General features: G+C 36.8%; 4 protein-coding genes across 5 annotated transcripts; 3 read left to right on the forward strand and 1 right to left on the reverse strand.

The window, feature by feature from the left end:
- The first annotated feature begins 1,174 nt into the window (after positions 1–1,174).
- LOC100855206 (uncharacterized) lies at positions 1,175–2,388 on the forward strand. Its single transcript, XM_003632257.4, has one exon. It carries the CDS (start codon positions 1,817–1,819, stop codon positions 2,315–2,317), a length of 501 nt encoding a protein of 166 aa, XP_003632305.1. The 5' UTR covers positions 1,175–1,816; the 3' UTR covers positions 2,318–2,388.
- An 811-nt stretch (positions 2,389–3,199) lies between these two features.
- On the forward strand, positions 3,200–4,655 carry LOC100855168 (late embryogenesis abundant protein D-34). The gene is made up of 3 exons (XM_010653681.3): positions 3,200–3,848; positions 3,950–4,240; positions 4,352–4,655. The coding sequence occupies exons 1-3, from the start codon at positions 3,522–3,524 to the stop codon at positions 4,511–4,513; spliced, it is 780 nt and encodes a 259-aa protein (XP_010651983.1). The 5' UTR covers positions 3,200–3,521; the 3' UTR covers positions 4,514–4,655.
- Positions 4,656–9,431: 4,776 nt separating this feature from the next.
- Positions 9,432–10,399, forward strand: LOC104879755 (transcription repressor OFP12). The gene has a single exon (XM_010653680.3). The coding sequence runs from the start codon at positions 9,541–9,543 to the stop codon at positions 10,240–10,242; it is 702 nt and encodes a 233-aa protein (XP_010651982.1). The 5' UTR covers positions 9,432–9,540; the 3' UTR covers positions 10,243–10,399.
- Positions 10,400–12,007: 1,608 nt separating this feature from the next.
- LOC100855135 (small ribosomal subunit protein uS13z/uS13y/uS13x) lies at positions 12,008–14,945 on the reverse strand. 2 transcript variants are annotated; one of them, XM_003632255.4, is made up of 4 exons: positions 14,796–14,945; positions 14,546–14,706; positions 12,489–12,677; positions 12,008–12,316 (listed from the first exon to the last, which is right to left on the reverse strand). In XM_003632255.4, exons 1-4 carry the CDS (start codon positions 14,796–14,798, stop codon positions 12,211–12,213), a joined length of 459 nt encoding a protein of 152 aa, XP_003632303.1. In that variant the 5' UTR covers positions 14,799–14,945; the 3' UTR covers positions 12,008–12,210. The 2 variants fall into 2 exon arrangements, with proteins under 2 accessions (XP_003632303.1, XP_010651981.1); XM_010653679.3 differs by having other exon boundaries at positions 12,008–12,677; positions 14,796–14,930.
- Positions 14,946–15,542: the final 597 nt, after the last annotated feature.

Consider the following 15,542-nt stretch of genomic DNA (forward strand, 5'->3'; position numbering starts at 1 on the left):
GACGACATTCACCCTCACGATACTCAAGCCAATCATAGTTCTTTTAATGATGAAAAGTAAGCAAAATATAAGAAGATAGAGAAGGGAAATTAACCACCTGTTTTTCACTAACCCCAATGATTATTAGCCGTTGAAAATGTAAATTCTCACCCACAAAATCACCTTCTCATCCACTTTTGGATCTATTCTACACAATATTGAAGCATGATACTGAATCTGATACTTGGCCCAAAGGCAAGTGACTGCCTGTACTCATCAGAATGGTACTCTGATATTAATTTCTCATGCATGCATGCATGCATGCCTGCCAGCTGCAACCTATCTTCTTTCCCACCCATTCTCCATAACTTGTTCAACTACCAAACAATTCCTCTCATCATCAGCTCGTCAGCTATATTGTGAATACTCTCCCACAATGCTCACCAATTATATACATGAGCCAGGAACCAAAAGCCCACCTCCACCCAATTTTCTGTTACCCTTTCTAAGACATGATGAGCTGAGTATGGTCAGGCATGTGATGCTGGCGTTAGAGAGATATGCTTGGAGTTGGAACAAGGATGAAAATATCGATTTTTATCCAAATTTAAATTGTAAAATGGGCTGGGCTTGGAGACGGACACAGCAACCAAAATGTCAGGAAAATATCGCTCTGTCTATGGCACATGAGTTGAAAATTGCTGATCTCATGGAACTGTAGGCCGCAGAAACTTCTCCCCAACTTTAGGGGGCACTTCCATCCTTGGATTGGAGTTTGTAGCAGGAATAGTGGGGTATGAGATGGAGAGCCAAGCTGTATCCATTGCCTATACAATGAATATAGTGACATGTCTATAATATTTTCTCAAGTGAATTGCATCATGGATTGTCATTTTTTTTATATGGGATTATAGATAAAAAATAAAAAATAAATTTAAAATTAATAAATTATTTTTATATACTATGTTAAATTTTTTTCACTTTCTTAACTCAAATTTTTAATAATTTTAATTATATTTGACTTTCTTTCCCGTTTTCTACAATAAAAAGAAATAGAAGAAAATCATTTTTCTTGACATTTTTTTTTTTTAATACTTTTTGAGAACCAAACATAGCCCTAGTAAATTTCACAGATTTGATTTATCTAGGTTTGAGAAGAAAGAACATCCATGTTTTCCCCCAAAAACAATGTGGAAAGCAAATTTTTATTTCATTAAATTTTACAAATATTAAAATTATCTCTCCCTTCGATAAACACATTTAAATATGTTAGTAATGAAGGGAGGATCATATAACATAAAATCATGCAGCCATTATTAGTGTATGCTTTTAATGTGACACATTCCCTTGTGACAAAGCCCATAAGATTTTGGTGGGCTGGCCCGAAACAACATTCACCAACCCAAACCAGACGAGATGTTTTGGGTCTGGGTTGAGTTTGGACCAGCCCAAGCCCAAACATTTGATCTAAATAGGAAGGGTAGTTTTGATAATATGGTGAAATACATGGGCGATAAAAGAATCGCCTTCGCCTTTCCACTGCAAGTATTCCCTCTCCTCCCTCCCACTTTGTCTCAAATCCAATCAGATGAATCGCTTTCACGCCGAAAGCTAAGAATCTCTCTTTCTCTGTTCGCATTTCGGGTTTGAATTTGTTCCAGATTTCCGATCGTTGGACCATTCTTTCATAATTTTCCATCCTATTTTCTTGTCCTACAACTTTCCCAGAAAATATTTGGGGTACCTGATCAAAGAATTTGAAACATTCCGCACGCTTCTCCGGTTTAGGGTTTTTCTCTGTCTGTCCTTTTCTTGAACCAAGCAAACCCCCGAGGCCATGAAGGCTAATCCCACACCCAAGAAGAGAAGTATCAGCCTCCAATACGACATCGTTTCGACTCTCTCAGAAGCGAATCGGCTGGTTTCCAGCCAGAAGAAGCTCCGAAGACTCCCCCACATATTCACACGAGTTCTGGAGCTTCCCTTTCGGTCAGACGCCGACGTCTCCGTAACGGAAACCCCCGACCACCTCCGGTTCGCCGTCACCACCGACGACGTGGGCGACGATGTCCGAACCCAGACAATCCAACTCCACCCTGGCGTCACGAAGGTGGTGATCAGAGGCAGGAACTTTCTGGATTTGTCCCTGGACGGACTGGGGGTGGAGCTCGATCTCGATTTGTGGCGGTTCCGGCTCCCGGCGTCGACGTTGCCAGAGATGGCGAGCGCCGCTTACAGTGATGGAGAGTTGGTTGTGACGGTTCCGAAGTGTGGTGCTGATGATGATGAAGAAGGGGTTTGGAGCGCAGGGACTAGGCCTTTGGTTCTTGTACAGTGAATTTTAAGAACTGATTTTTCGGTCCAAGAAAATAAATTGGTAGTGAATAAACTTTTTCTTTTCTTGGTCAAGTTTGAATCTTGAATTCTATCACTAAGATGATAGTTTCTGAATCTTTCAACTTAACACCATGTTTGGATGAGAATAGAATTCAATCCGATTGCCCAAATCCTTATCATTCAATCCCGCTTGGATGAGGTTTTTTTCGATTAATTTGAATCTTATTTAATATTTTTATAATATATATCAATTTTTTTTAAATAATATAGATTTTTTTATTTTAAAATTTTGTCTTTTCAACTATTTAAATTTTTTATAAACATATAAAAAAATTAAATATTATGAATTGATTTTGAATTACTTAATTCAAATAATTTTTATCTAATTTAACCAAGTTTTGAAAAATAACATTTCAATTTCTAATTTAAAATACTAAACTCAAAACTCGACCTGATCTTAATTTTTTAATTTTTAGGATATATTTGGTTCCGAAAAATATAAGAGAAAATTTTAATTCACCATCATTCTTATCATATTTTCAATCATATTCTTATACATCAATAATTAGAGTGCTTCTATATCAAATTTCTCTATTAATTGGAAAAATAATTTAAAAAAGTAATTCAAAGAGATTAAAGCTATGTTTAGTTTCCAAAAAATGCGATTGTGAGGGAAAATGAAAGAAAAAAAAATTAAGAAAAGAAATAAAATAAATTTTAATAAAAAAATTTTAGAACTTTATTTTATATATATTTATATTAAAATTTAAATAATAAATAAAATAATATTTCGTATAACAAAAAAAGTGCAAATAAGTTTACATACGTTCTACAAAATAAATTACAATTTGATATTTTTCTTTAAGTCTAATATTAATTTAATTTAATTTTGTATTATTTATTTTATTAAAATACAAAATATAATGTATGTTGAACTGATGACACCTGTCTCTCTCAAAAACCCCATTAGCTTATTGGCATGGCGCTTCAAGCCAGGTGGCGGACAAACAGGGGGAGAGACGTAAGGGCCGCCACCTGTAACACTGCCGCCACAACCTCATCTTCTACACCCAACGCGTGTTACTATAAACCCTCCCCGCTGTTAAACCCTCGTTCGCTCCAAACCTCCATTTAAATGAACCCCATGAGGTGGTGATCACTCTGCGGTAAGTTTGTTCTTGTTCTAATTCTATCGGTCGTCCAAAATGAGCCAGCAACAACGCCCACGGCCAACCCAACCTACAACAGAACCCATCAAATACAGCGATGTTTTTCCTGTTTCCGGTAGCCTTGCGTCCAAACCCATTGCGCCCCAGGATGCAGCCACCATGCAGTCTGCTGAAAATACTGTTCTGGGAAACACCCAAAAGGGCGGCCCGGCCGCCGTCATGAATTCGGCGGCCACCAAGAACGAGAGGGCCGGACTTGTCAGTCACGAGCAGGTTACTGATGTTGTCGCCACTGACGGTGTGACTATATCGCAGGCTAACGTGGCAGGCAGCCGTATCATCACCGAGGCGGTCGGTGATCAGGTTTCGATCAATCTTCAACCATCCTCAAATTTTTAGAAATTCCCCCTTTGTTTTGGATCTTTGGTTAATACATGTGATAATATCGATTGGTTCTGCAACAGGTTGTTGGCGAATATGCTAGGCCACCACCGGTGGCAATGACTTCCCCAGCTTCCGCTCTCGACCGCGACGCCATCACAATCGGCGAAGCACTGCAGGCCACGGCTCTCTCTGCCGGCAACAAGCCCGTCGATCAGAGCGACGCGGCGGCGATACAAGTAGCCGAGATGAGAGCCACCGGAAGCAGCGAAGTAGTTCCGGGTGGCATAGCCGCCCAGGCACAATCTGCAGCAACAACCAATGCCCGTCTGATCCTAGATGAAAACAAGACTAAGCTCTCCGACATTCTCACGGTGAGAGCAAGAAACTTCTCTTAAATCATCCGATCGTCATGTAACTTCATATGATAAATTTTCAAAGGTGCAACTATTGGCTGACTGGGCTGTGTTGGTTTCCCTGGACAGGATGCGACGGCTAAGCTGCCGGATGACAAACCGGCGACGCGTGAAGATGCAGAAAGGGTGATAGGTGCGGAGCTAAGGAACGATCCTAACATGGTTACGTACCCTGGTGGAGTGGCGGAGTCGGTGGCAGCAGCTGCCAGGCTCAACCAAAGTACAAAGTAAAAGTAGCGTTTTTTTTTTCCTTCGTTTTTTTTCGCTGTGGCATAACATCGAATAGGTGGTGTGGGTTTAGAGTTTCATAAAAGACACTGAACTTTTCATTAAGAGTTGAAATGTGTGTCATAAAAATAGATCGTTTGTGGGATTAATTTTGCTTAAAAGTTAAGCTTGATGGATTTGGGTTAAGAGAGAAAATTTGAATTCATTTGAGACCTCCCACCAAACCAATCTGGTGGGCTCAAGCCACGGGCTTTTATTTTGCTTGGATGTTGTTTCTCCGCTGATTTCCAATCAGGTATTTGCTTCCTAGGCCCTGAGATTGGATTGGGCTGGGCTTTTGCTGGATCCAAGCTCTAATGGGCGGTGATCAAGTGTCCTTTATCCAAAGGTGTTTTTTTGTATTTCTTCACAATTTTCAAAACCCATGTGCACTAAAATGATATAAACTAAATTGCCCCTCCATACATCTGATCTACTGTGATAACAAATCGGAGCCCAATAATTGAAGAGTAATGAATTTATTTTTTATTTTTTATTTTTTAGGGTTTTAAAATGTCAAGACAGGGAAGATGGTGTTGGATGAGGAGGCAAATAAGGGTGATGTTGATATATATTGATGGGCTTACATTATTGACTGATTGCAATCTCATGGAAGTGGGCATGTGTCACTGCATTTTGCACACGGCTTGGCTGGCTTGTGGCCACACTCCCCTACAAAGACAACTGCTACAGCTAATGCCCTTACATCTCATCTCCTGATCTCCATTTGCTTGTGGTCACCCCCTCCTTTAGGTCTTCCACAAGTGTGGGTGAATTGGTCATTTAATAGGAACTTAACAGGGTATTAGAGTCTGTTTGAATTGGTCATTTTTTTTATTTATTAAATTCATGTACAAGTCCAAAAAAACTATCCAAATTTGCCAACCACTTGGATTAAAAAACATTTGAAAAGGAGCATCACAATCAACATGTGTTTTCAATGTATTCAATTGCTTATTAGATTATTAAATAGGTGGACCCTCTAACCTAACTCATCAAGATTCAATTATCAACACTATTGTTGAAAGGAGGAGACGAAAAAGTGAGCTTAAGAGAATGGGTGTTTGCTCAAAAGGGAAAAATTTGGGATGTCAAAAATTTTGGAGGAAAAGTCACTTGGGGGACGGGTGTTTGTTTCTTGGGAAAATAGAAGAGAGTAGGAAGTTTGGGGCAGTGAGAAAAGTTTGGAACATGGGCTCGTGATGTGGTGATTTGTTCAAAGGACAATCATGCAGAGAAATCCCCATGGTCATCCGCTCAGGGTGATGTTGATCTTTCACAATCTGGCTTTGTTCTCTGCCAGTCTCACACTGTGCATTGTCCTCCCAAAAGTTTAAAAGGGCTTATTCTTTTTAATATATGTCCTTCCAAAAGTTAAAAGTGATTATTCTTTTTTACAATATACAAATAAATATATATTGAGAAGATGCCTTTTTTGATTAAATATTTAGAATATATATTTGTTGAAAACTATTCAAATATAGAAAACAAAGAAATCCCTTTTGGAAATGAGGATCATCACTTAAAAATTTACATGATTAAACTAATTGATACTATCATAACGTGTTTTTCAACGAGAAGATTTTTAAAATTTGTAAAAAGTGATATTTAATATGTCCTGATATATTTTAAATTTATAAGAGTCAAATGAGTCTAAAATAAAAAATATTTATATTAATCATCATCAAATAATATCAAAATTAATTTTTATTGTCATTAAATGATATTAGAGTTGTTTTCAAAGTATGAAGACTTTTATAGGTTGTGATAAGGACATAAATAAAGTTTTAGGTTATATAACAATCAGGAGCACCTACTTTATCATCTGGTGTCATTGTAACTATAAATACCATCACGATAACTCATAAAATTCAGAATCTATTTGATATTGTTTTTAAAACAGTAGTCTAAAAAGTGTTTCTAAAAAAAAATTAGGTATTTGACTAAATTTAGAAAACACTCTAAAAATTATTTATAGTGATAAAAAAAATTGATAGATGATTCTCCTAAAAATACTTCGAATAGAAACAATATCAAACCCTCAATATTCCTTATCATGGGGTTAGGTCGATGGATCGTCTATCATGCTTTTATCCATCAATCAAAGAGAACTAATTAGACTAACTTCATCATTTTTTCCTAATAAGAACTCTTCTTCTTTTTTTAATTCTAACTTCTAGTTTGGTTGATTTTAGTGACGAGGGTGATGGGAAAAAAGGGTAGGTTAGGGTTAGGGAGGTGGTTGAAGGGTCCACCGAGCATGTGGGTGGTGAGACGGTTGTGGGGGTTGGTTGGACCATCCTAATAGCCTACCTGAACATTGCCTTGTTTGAGCCAATACCTGCTCTCAAAGCTTTTCCCCATATGGATAATGGTGGAAGTTTCTTCTTTCTCCATCAGGTGTGACTTCTTCCTCTGTTATTTGTGGGAATGTTACGTTTCCACCTTGCTTGTGTATTTTTGAGTAATGCTGCCGAAAGCTTTCTGTTTTGGATTTTGTTTTGGACTTAGCTACTTTACTTTACTCTCAAATATGACTCCCTCCAATTAATTCAAAATCTTCGGAAAATAACTACAATTTGTAGTATCAAATGTTTTTTGAAAAATACCGGGATACTGATTCAATACCTATCAAACTTGCAATCTTAAGTATTGAAAATATATGGTGAAATCTAGATTACTAACTAAACATGCGTGTATATACGAGATTAGGGTACCAATAAATTATAACAAAGTATAAAAAGAATGAGGATCACAGTAAAAACTCATGAAAGGTAAGTTGAGATACAAAGTAATGAAATTAAGTAGTCTACATGATATTTTGTGATTGATCTCATTTTTCGGTAAATATTGATTTCATAAGGTTGATAGCTTTTTGTATAAGCTAAAATCAAAGTTGGAGCTATGATTTTAAAACATTAATACATTGGTATTATAAAATTAAATAAGAAATAATTTTTTAGGAAAAAAGAAAATCAAATTAGGACTTTCAAGATAATCACTCTTTTCTAACTTTTATATTAAATTATTCAAATAAATATACAAACTTTTATTAAGTTCAAAGACACAGATCCTTCAAATTAGTTTTTACACATTTATTTATATCTATTCTCATTCTCGTCAAATAAATAAACGAGACAAGGTAGTGCAAGTGACCGGTATAGGAAATTCATATACTCTCGCCCCATTCTACCCCATTTATTTTTTTTATTATAAAATTTTAAATTTTGTTAAAAATAAATATGATTTTATAATATAAAAAATTATAAATATTTATTTTTATAAAAAATAATATTTCATTTATGTTAAAAAAGTTGAAAAAAATCAATTAAAACATTTTTTATTTAAAATGATATATAATCAATAGGAGAAAGCCATATTCCATCCTACCTCAAACTCATATCTAAATTTTTAAAATCTTCTTAAATTCCTCTCAAACACATTTTTCTTTATTTTAAACTTTTCGCATTAGAAACGTGATGAGATGAATACCCGAAAAAGCCCACTTCATTACCGTCCCTAAACACAACCTTTTAGTTTAATTGCCTGAATCGATTTAAAACAATGGACTAAACATCTACCCATTTTAATAATGGTATAATTTGTGAAACATATAATAAGGTTTATTCATGAATGCGATGTCCCACAAATGAGAAAGCACATGCAGGTCACATGACATAGTCAGAGGGGAGGAGAGTGGATGATTATCTTGCAAAGGGGAAATGCACTGAAATGTGAATTTCAAACCAAATAATGAGAGTGGGAACTGTACATTTTGCTATACACACAAAGATGAAAGGGGTGGGGCCCAACAAGGGACAGGACCTAGTTGAGAAAAATTAAACAAAAGGCTCTGTAGGTCAAGTGATAAGACAATCACAGCCATCTGATCTTTCACTTTCCTGCCCAAACTAGAGTCAATGAATAAGGGCCTCATCACACCAAACACACAAAATTATGTTAGCATGCTTGGCCCCCTACCCTTTTTGCATGTGCTCCTTCCTTAAACCTAGTTCTTCCCTTCTCTTCCTCACGCGCCTTCTCTACTCGTGGTGGATGGTGAAGTAGATTTCCTTTTTTTTATTTATTTAATAAATCAGGGTTTCCACCAATATATATGATCCTTTGAATTTGAGCAATCTATAACTCAATTTCAAATATTTTTACGATTTTCACGTCTTCATATGTTAATATGTTGTTTCGAAAAGCCCTAGTATGGTTTAGCATAGATCCTAATATTTTGATTTCAAAAAAACATATGATAACACATTTTTTTATATTTGGGTTATGATAGAATATCAAATCGATATATCTTTAAAAAATTTATCAATCAGGTGACGTCATATGTACGGTTTTATTATTTTGTATTGGTATTAAATCAGTGCATATTGAAATACATGATCAATCAAATCATGTTATATATACATTTATACCTCATTATTTTGTATTAACGTCCATCGCATTATTTATGTATATTAATTTCACTATCTATACCTTGGACTTAAATTTTTTTTCATGCTCTCCATAATTCAAATCATGTGTTCAATAAATACCGATTCATAGTCCAATTCATACTTAATAAAATTTGGACATAAGATTCTAACAACTGTCAAATATTTTCAAGGGGGCATAGCATTTCCAATTGGTACATCAAATAAATTCACTAGGGGTGAAATTAGGTTGCAATTTGGATAATATTAAGCGCGTGATGGAGAGGGGGAGAGAGAGAGAGTGAGAGGGTGATGGCGGTGGTAAAAAATGGTCCACATTCCCAGTGTCCTTTACGGCTGTGTAGTCGCCGTTGAACCGTAACTACAAACTACAAACGCCACCACCACCACCAGTAGTCACCACCAAGGATGATGGACCCCACAACCACCACCTCACCCTCCTCCATCCTCCACCCTTTCTCTCTCTATACCAACTCCCATAAATAGACCTTCGCCCTTCTTCAACTTTTCTCTCATTTCTTACTCTGAATTTTTAATAAAATGCCAACCACACTCGGCAAGAATCTCCATCTCTGCTTCTCCAGGATCAAGCGCCCAGAATTCCCCATGCCCCAACCTGACGATCACAGCCGTCCATTGCCCACCGCCGGGGCCGCCCTCATTAAGAACTTCAACTCCATCTACGACCTCACCGCCGCCACCTCCAAGTCCCACAGTGGCTCCGTGGACGACGACGATCACTCCTCTGACTCGGACTCCGACTCCGACTCCGAAGCCAAAGCCACCGCCACCCCCGACTTCGCCACCGTCTACGCCTCCCAGCGCTTCTTCTTCTCCTCCCCGGGCCGCTCCAACTCCATCATCGACTCCTCCTCCTCTTCCTCCTCCACCTCCCAGTCCTCCGACACCCCGCCGGAGTCCGAATCCCCCATCACGGGGGGCATTGCCATCCCCACCTACTCCCCGGATCCGTACATGGACTTCCGGCGATCCATGCAGGAGATGGTGGAGGCACGTGACTTGATCGACGTGAGAGCCAATTGGGACTACCTCCACCAGCTCCTCCTCTGCTACCTCTCCCTCAACCCCAAAACCACCCACAAGTACATCGTGGGCGCTTTCGCAGATCTCCTCGTCACTCTCATGTCGCCACAAGGCTGCGCCGTCAGGGACCCCGACCCCGACCCCGACCCCTCCAGCGGCGGCGGCGGTTGCGACAACATTCCACGGCGATTCATGTAATGTACTACTGGCAACTGCAGTTGTTCTTTCATCAGATAACATTAATTATTATCTAATCTTTTTGTATCATCTAATTTATTTTTAGCAGTACATATAAAAACATAAACACAAATATAAATATCTGTGGGTGTGATCAAGTGATGATTGGTCCTTTCAATTTTCCTTTGTCCCCTTGTCAAACCACCTTATCCATTTCACCATGGATCTTGTTTTGAAGCTCCCTCTGAATCTAACCACCCCCACCCCTTTTTTTCCCATTTTTTGGGCTACAAATAATGTTGTACAAACCCAATGATGACCCAACTTTTTCCCATGATTTTTTGTGTTACAATAATAATAATAAATGCTTCCCAAAAGGATAAATGAATATTACCTTTCTATGGTAGGAGAAGATCAGTTCCCACAATAGGGGGTGCACTATGGATATTATGCTAAAGATGCAGGCTCTGCAAATTTTTGACATGAAAGTATAAATCTAGACCATAACCTATGAGTCTACAACTGTTTTCTATGCCATGATCAATTTCATCATGAATTGATGTTTTACATTTTGGGGATGGAAGAACACAAAAGGGCAAGTTGTGAAAGCCCACAATTTCCTAGATAAACAAGAGAAGAAGCAACATCCACTGGTCCAAGATTACCCCATGGAGTAAAAAGTGTCCCAATTGATTGATCAAAATGAGGGTCCCAAATTGGATGGACAATAGGTCTTACATGTGAAGCTGACTCATGTCTATTATTCAAGATTTCCTTATCAAGCTACATGCAATAGATTTTCAAAAGTCCACAAAAATATAGATATTACTAATTGCCCATAATTGTCCAAAAAAAAAAGGAAAATGAAAAATAAAAATATTGGCGTACCAAGTACCGATAGTTAATCGAGAAGGGATGAAATTATCGTAAGTATTATTATACAATGTAAACCTGCATGAAATGATTATATTTTGATAATGGAAGGAGGGTTTAAGACGAAAGGTGGAAGGCCTAATGAGCATATATGCATGTGTGGTGATGTATTAGTGTATTGTATAGTTTGGACTGGGGAGAATCCATGCATCCAGTCACTGTTGAGATGAAGCCAAATGAGGATCAATAAATAAGTAGTGCCAAACACAGACAGAATCAGGGAATCTTGATTTTGTCTTTCTTTTTTGTAATTTTATTTATTTTTTGGACTGGGGGATAAGTCACACAAAAGATTCCCGCAGTAAAATGTCTGTGGATTAATTTATGGGAAGATGCCATCGATGCTGACTTGTTTCTGAATATAAATTGTTGTTGTGTACCAACTTGATGGTATTTAAATTCAATTATCTTATGTCTTCATATTCATATTTCCTAATAGTTGGACGAATCATGGTCATTGTGGCAGTAAGTGCCCTAATATATATGTATATTATATGATATGACATATTGATTCATTGATTTGGTAGTTTTGTGGCAATCCAGAGTCATGGAGGTATCATCGTGGGCCTTTTGTCAAACCTGTGTGTTCATAATTTAGGCCTAGTTTGGGAGATTTTCCATGGGCCATGAAAGGGGCTGAGAGCCCATATGGTGAGCCCTCGAGAGGGGTCATCTCTCTGCATTTTGGAAGAATAAGCAGACAATTCCTGAAAGAACACCCTACAACAATTAATGATTTATGCCTTCCCAGATTGCCACATAAAAACCAACTTTTAGAAAGAATCCGTAGTATAATTTGGAGATCATATGTGACAAGAAAGCATAAATAAGAACATCCTCAAGAAAATTCAAATGGGAATAAGTGAAATCATAATATCATTAAAAGAAAGATATGAGAAGTAATCACTACTAAAAACATCCAAGAACAACTCAAATCGAGAGAGAAACTGTGCTCATGTAAATGTTGTTGAACAAACTAAACTGAGAAAAACAGCTGACACCAATCAAAAATGCCCAAGGACAAAAGTGCATGTTAAAAATAGGGAATAGAACAGATCATCGCTTCTTGGAGACACCAACAGTCTTTCCCCTGCGGCCAGTTGTCTTGGTGTGTTGCCCACGGACACGAAGACCCCAGTAGTGGCGGAGACCACGATGGTTCCTGCCGATTACAAAAGAATAACAAATGAAAGCAAGCTCAAGGAAACCAATGATATAAGACAAAAGAAAACAATGAGATTGGTTTTAATTTTAAACCCATAGCTTTAAAAGAATGAAACCGGTTTAGCTGAAGTTCCAACAATAATTCCATCCACACTAGAATGATGGCAAACCTGATCTTCTTCAGTCGCTCAAGGTCATCCCTCAGCTTCATGTCCAACGCATTGGAAACAACCTGAGAATACCTCCCATCCTTGTAATCCTTCTTCCTGTTAAGAAACCAGTCGGGGATCTTGAATTGGCGAGGATTGGCAACAATCACCATGAGGTTCTCAAGCTCTGCAGCTGAGAGCTCGCCAGCTCTACAAGTATCCCATTAAGTCAGTTTAAACAACTCAAAGAAATGTAAAAAAATAAAGGTTGTAGAACAGCCAAAAACAGAGGTCAAATTACAAGACTATATTACCAAACAGTAAAATGGTGATAAAGAAAGGAGAGTGAATATAGAAAATCAACAAATGTTTAAAAGGAAACATTTAATTTTCCCAAAGGGAGACTCTAGCTGAACTCTTTTGAAAGGATCGACATAAAAGAAATTTTAAGATCTTGGATAATTTCTCTTTCGTGGCATCAAATCAAGTTATATGTTCGGTATGCCATAAGAAAGCTGATCAAAGTAGCAAGAAATCTTGCAACAAGAGACATGTCCATGTTGAACACAATCAAACAGGACACACCTCTGACACTAGAGGTTACACATGACATTTTTGGTTTAGAATGTCACTTTTGGTTTAACAAAAAACATATAATACATTTTTAAAAATAAACTTTGTAAGAAAGGATGAATACTAGCATATATAATTTATCAATATTCTCCAAAGTCCTTTATCCAAATTATGCATTTTACACACAGCCAACAAAAGTCAGCACACAATGGACGAGTTAGAATGTCACTTTTGGTTTAACAAAAAAAAAAGATGATATATTTTTAAAAATAAACTTTGTAAGAAATGATGAATACTAACATATATAATTTATCTATACATTCTATATTCTCCGAAGTCCTTTCTCCAAATTATGCTCTTTACAGCATAGAAATTTAGACAAATTACTTAAACTCATATTTGCATCGAATAATTATATAAAAAATTTATGTTGATACATTGTCGTCATGATGCCCTTGTTCAATGTGTTGGAAAATTCAAATCAATTTTTCATAACATAGACCCCACTTTGACAATAAGAAATTTATTCCAATTGCCAGCAAAGCAAACCCAATGTATATGAGTCTGCCCCTCTACCCTATAGCACCTAAATACCAAGGAGGCTTAAGCTCAGGCCCTCTGGTTTATTGCCAGAGGACACCACCAATAATCTAGACTCAGGAGCAGGGATGGGGTGGTATTGGGAGTGGAATATTCACATCATGTATGTGTTATATAGGGAGATTACTTTCAATTCAAGAGGCTGGATGAGCACACATATTGGCAGTCTAAATAAGAGCTGTTCATCTAAAATTGCAAAACATCTTCCTTCAAATGTAAAACTTAAATAGACTACTGCACTCATTTCATTATTCCTGATGTTTCCAGATACAACCTGTAAATATTGGATGCTTAACCTTTATGTTTAACCCATATTTGCAATTACTAAGAACTCTATTTAGACCTTACAAACATCTAACAAAGCCAAGAACTTCCACAATACTCTTACAATAGTTTCATTTATTAGAAATTTATCATAAGCAAATGTCTCTTTATTGAGCTTAACGAAACCCAATAGTTTCTCAGAAAGCAAACATACCATTTAAGCTTAAAAAATGATAATGCCCGAACAAAATCAGAAGAAACTTGAAATAATTGAACTTTAATATCCATTCGTCCAAGAGAAAATATATATATATATATATATATATAAATCAACTGAATCAAGTCTAGAGCAAAGATTTGGCTTAACTAGAACGAGTGGCCGTTCTTTTTTTGAACCAACACAGCCAAATAAAAAGAAAAAAAAAATTCATTTCCTTCCTCTCTTATCTTCAGAATTAACAGCAAGCAAACAAATCATGAGGACAAGAATACAAATTCCAATTGAAAACACAATAACTAGATCTATAATCAAAAACAAGAAAACAGTAAATAAAAAGAGAGAGAGAGAGAGAGAGAGCGAAGCAAAACACTGTAAAATCTGTGGAACGGATAAGAGGGAACAAAAGGGAGAAAGTAAAAACCTCTTGTTCATGTCGACATCGGCTTTCTTGCAGACGATATTAGCGAAACGGCGGCCAATACCTTTGATGGAGGTCAGAGCAAACATGATCTTCTGTTTCCCATCGACGTTCGTGTTGAGCACACGAAGTATGTGTTGAAATTCCTCGTTCGCTACCAAGGACTGACATAGACAAATAAAAAAACATGTGAATCAAACATGAGAGAGAGAGAGAAAGAGGTACAGATCCAGACACAGATTGAATCACTCACCATGGTTAGGGTTTCAGATGAAGCTCTGCGAAGCTGTTCGTCTCAGACGGCTTCAAAGCGCAGAGAAATCGAAGGAGACTGAAACCCTAGACTCCCAGTGAAGGTTTAAGACGTTTATATAGTTTGGAGAAAATTACAAAACGAGGCCTTGTTCTAGTTTTATTTCGGATTGGTACCTGAACTTATGAAAATCACAACTGTGGCCCACGGGCCTCCACAGTTGTAAATTGGGCCAAACAAAGCCCCTTTGGGATTTGAGATTACACAAATTCTTACATTTAATTTGATATTAACAAATATTTTATATTTGGGATTTCACTTGAAAAAAAACACACACACAAAGAAAACCCAGTTCTACCCCCCTCAATCTGAAGAAAATATTGCAAAAATTTAAATTATGATTGATCAATGATCACATTTGATGTTCACTCTTAGCTAGCAAAATTTCTACTTCTAATTCTTGATGATAGAAGTTAAAAGCTATTAGAAATTTAGAACTTCAAAGCGATTCTAAATAAATATTTTAATTAATGTTGTTTTAAGTAATACCTTCATTAAAAACGCTTTTAAAAAGAATCACTAATGTTTGATTATAAACAAAGAAATTTGTTTTGATAGTGTTTCTTATATATCTTATATAACCAAAAAAAAATTATTTTTAAAAGAAATATCAAATACCTACCTTCAAGTGATTATCTAGAATTTTAAAAGTATTTTTGAATATTTACAAAACACTTAATTTTGAAA

Source organism: Vitis vinifera, chromosome 7 (assembly GCF_030704535.1).
Source record: "Vitis vinifera cultivar Pinot Noir 40024 chromosome 7, ASM3070453v1".
Taxonomy (NCBI): Eukaryota; Viridiplantae; Streptophyta; class Magnoliopsida; order Vitales; family Vitaceae; genus Vitis; species Vitis vinifera.

Bases quoted from the DNA above. Each gene is read 5' to 3' on its own strand.
- LOC100855206 (XM_003632257.4), top strand. From the start codon at position 1,817: ATGAAGGCTAATCCCACACCCAAGAAGAGAAGTATCAGCCTCCAATAC.
- LOC100855168 (XM_010653681.3), top strand. From the start codon at position 3,522: ATGAGCCAGCAACAACGCCCACGGCCAACCCAACCTACAACAGAACCC. The intron at 3,849-3,949 runs GTTTCGATCAAT...GTTCTGCAACAG, and splicing joins CCGAGGCGGTCGGTGATCAG to GTTGTTGGCGAATATGCTAG. The intron at 4,241-4,351 runs GTGAGAGCAAGA...TTCCCTGGACAG, and splicing joins AGCTCTCCGACATTCTCACG to GATGCGACGGCTAAGCTGCC.
- LOC104879755 (XM_010653680.3), top strand. From the start codon at position 9,541: ATGCCAACCACACTCGGCAAGAATCTCCATCTCTGCTTCTCCAGGATC.
- LOC100855135 (XM_010653679.3), bottom strand. The intron at 12,678-14,545 runs GTTTTTACTTTC...GGATACTTGTAG, and splicing joins GATGTCGACATGAACAAGAG to AGCTGGCGAGCTCTCAGCTG.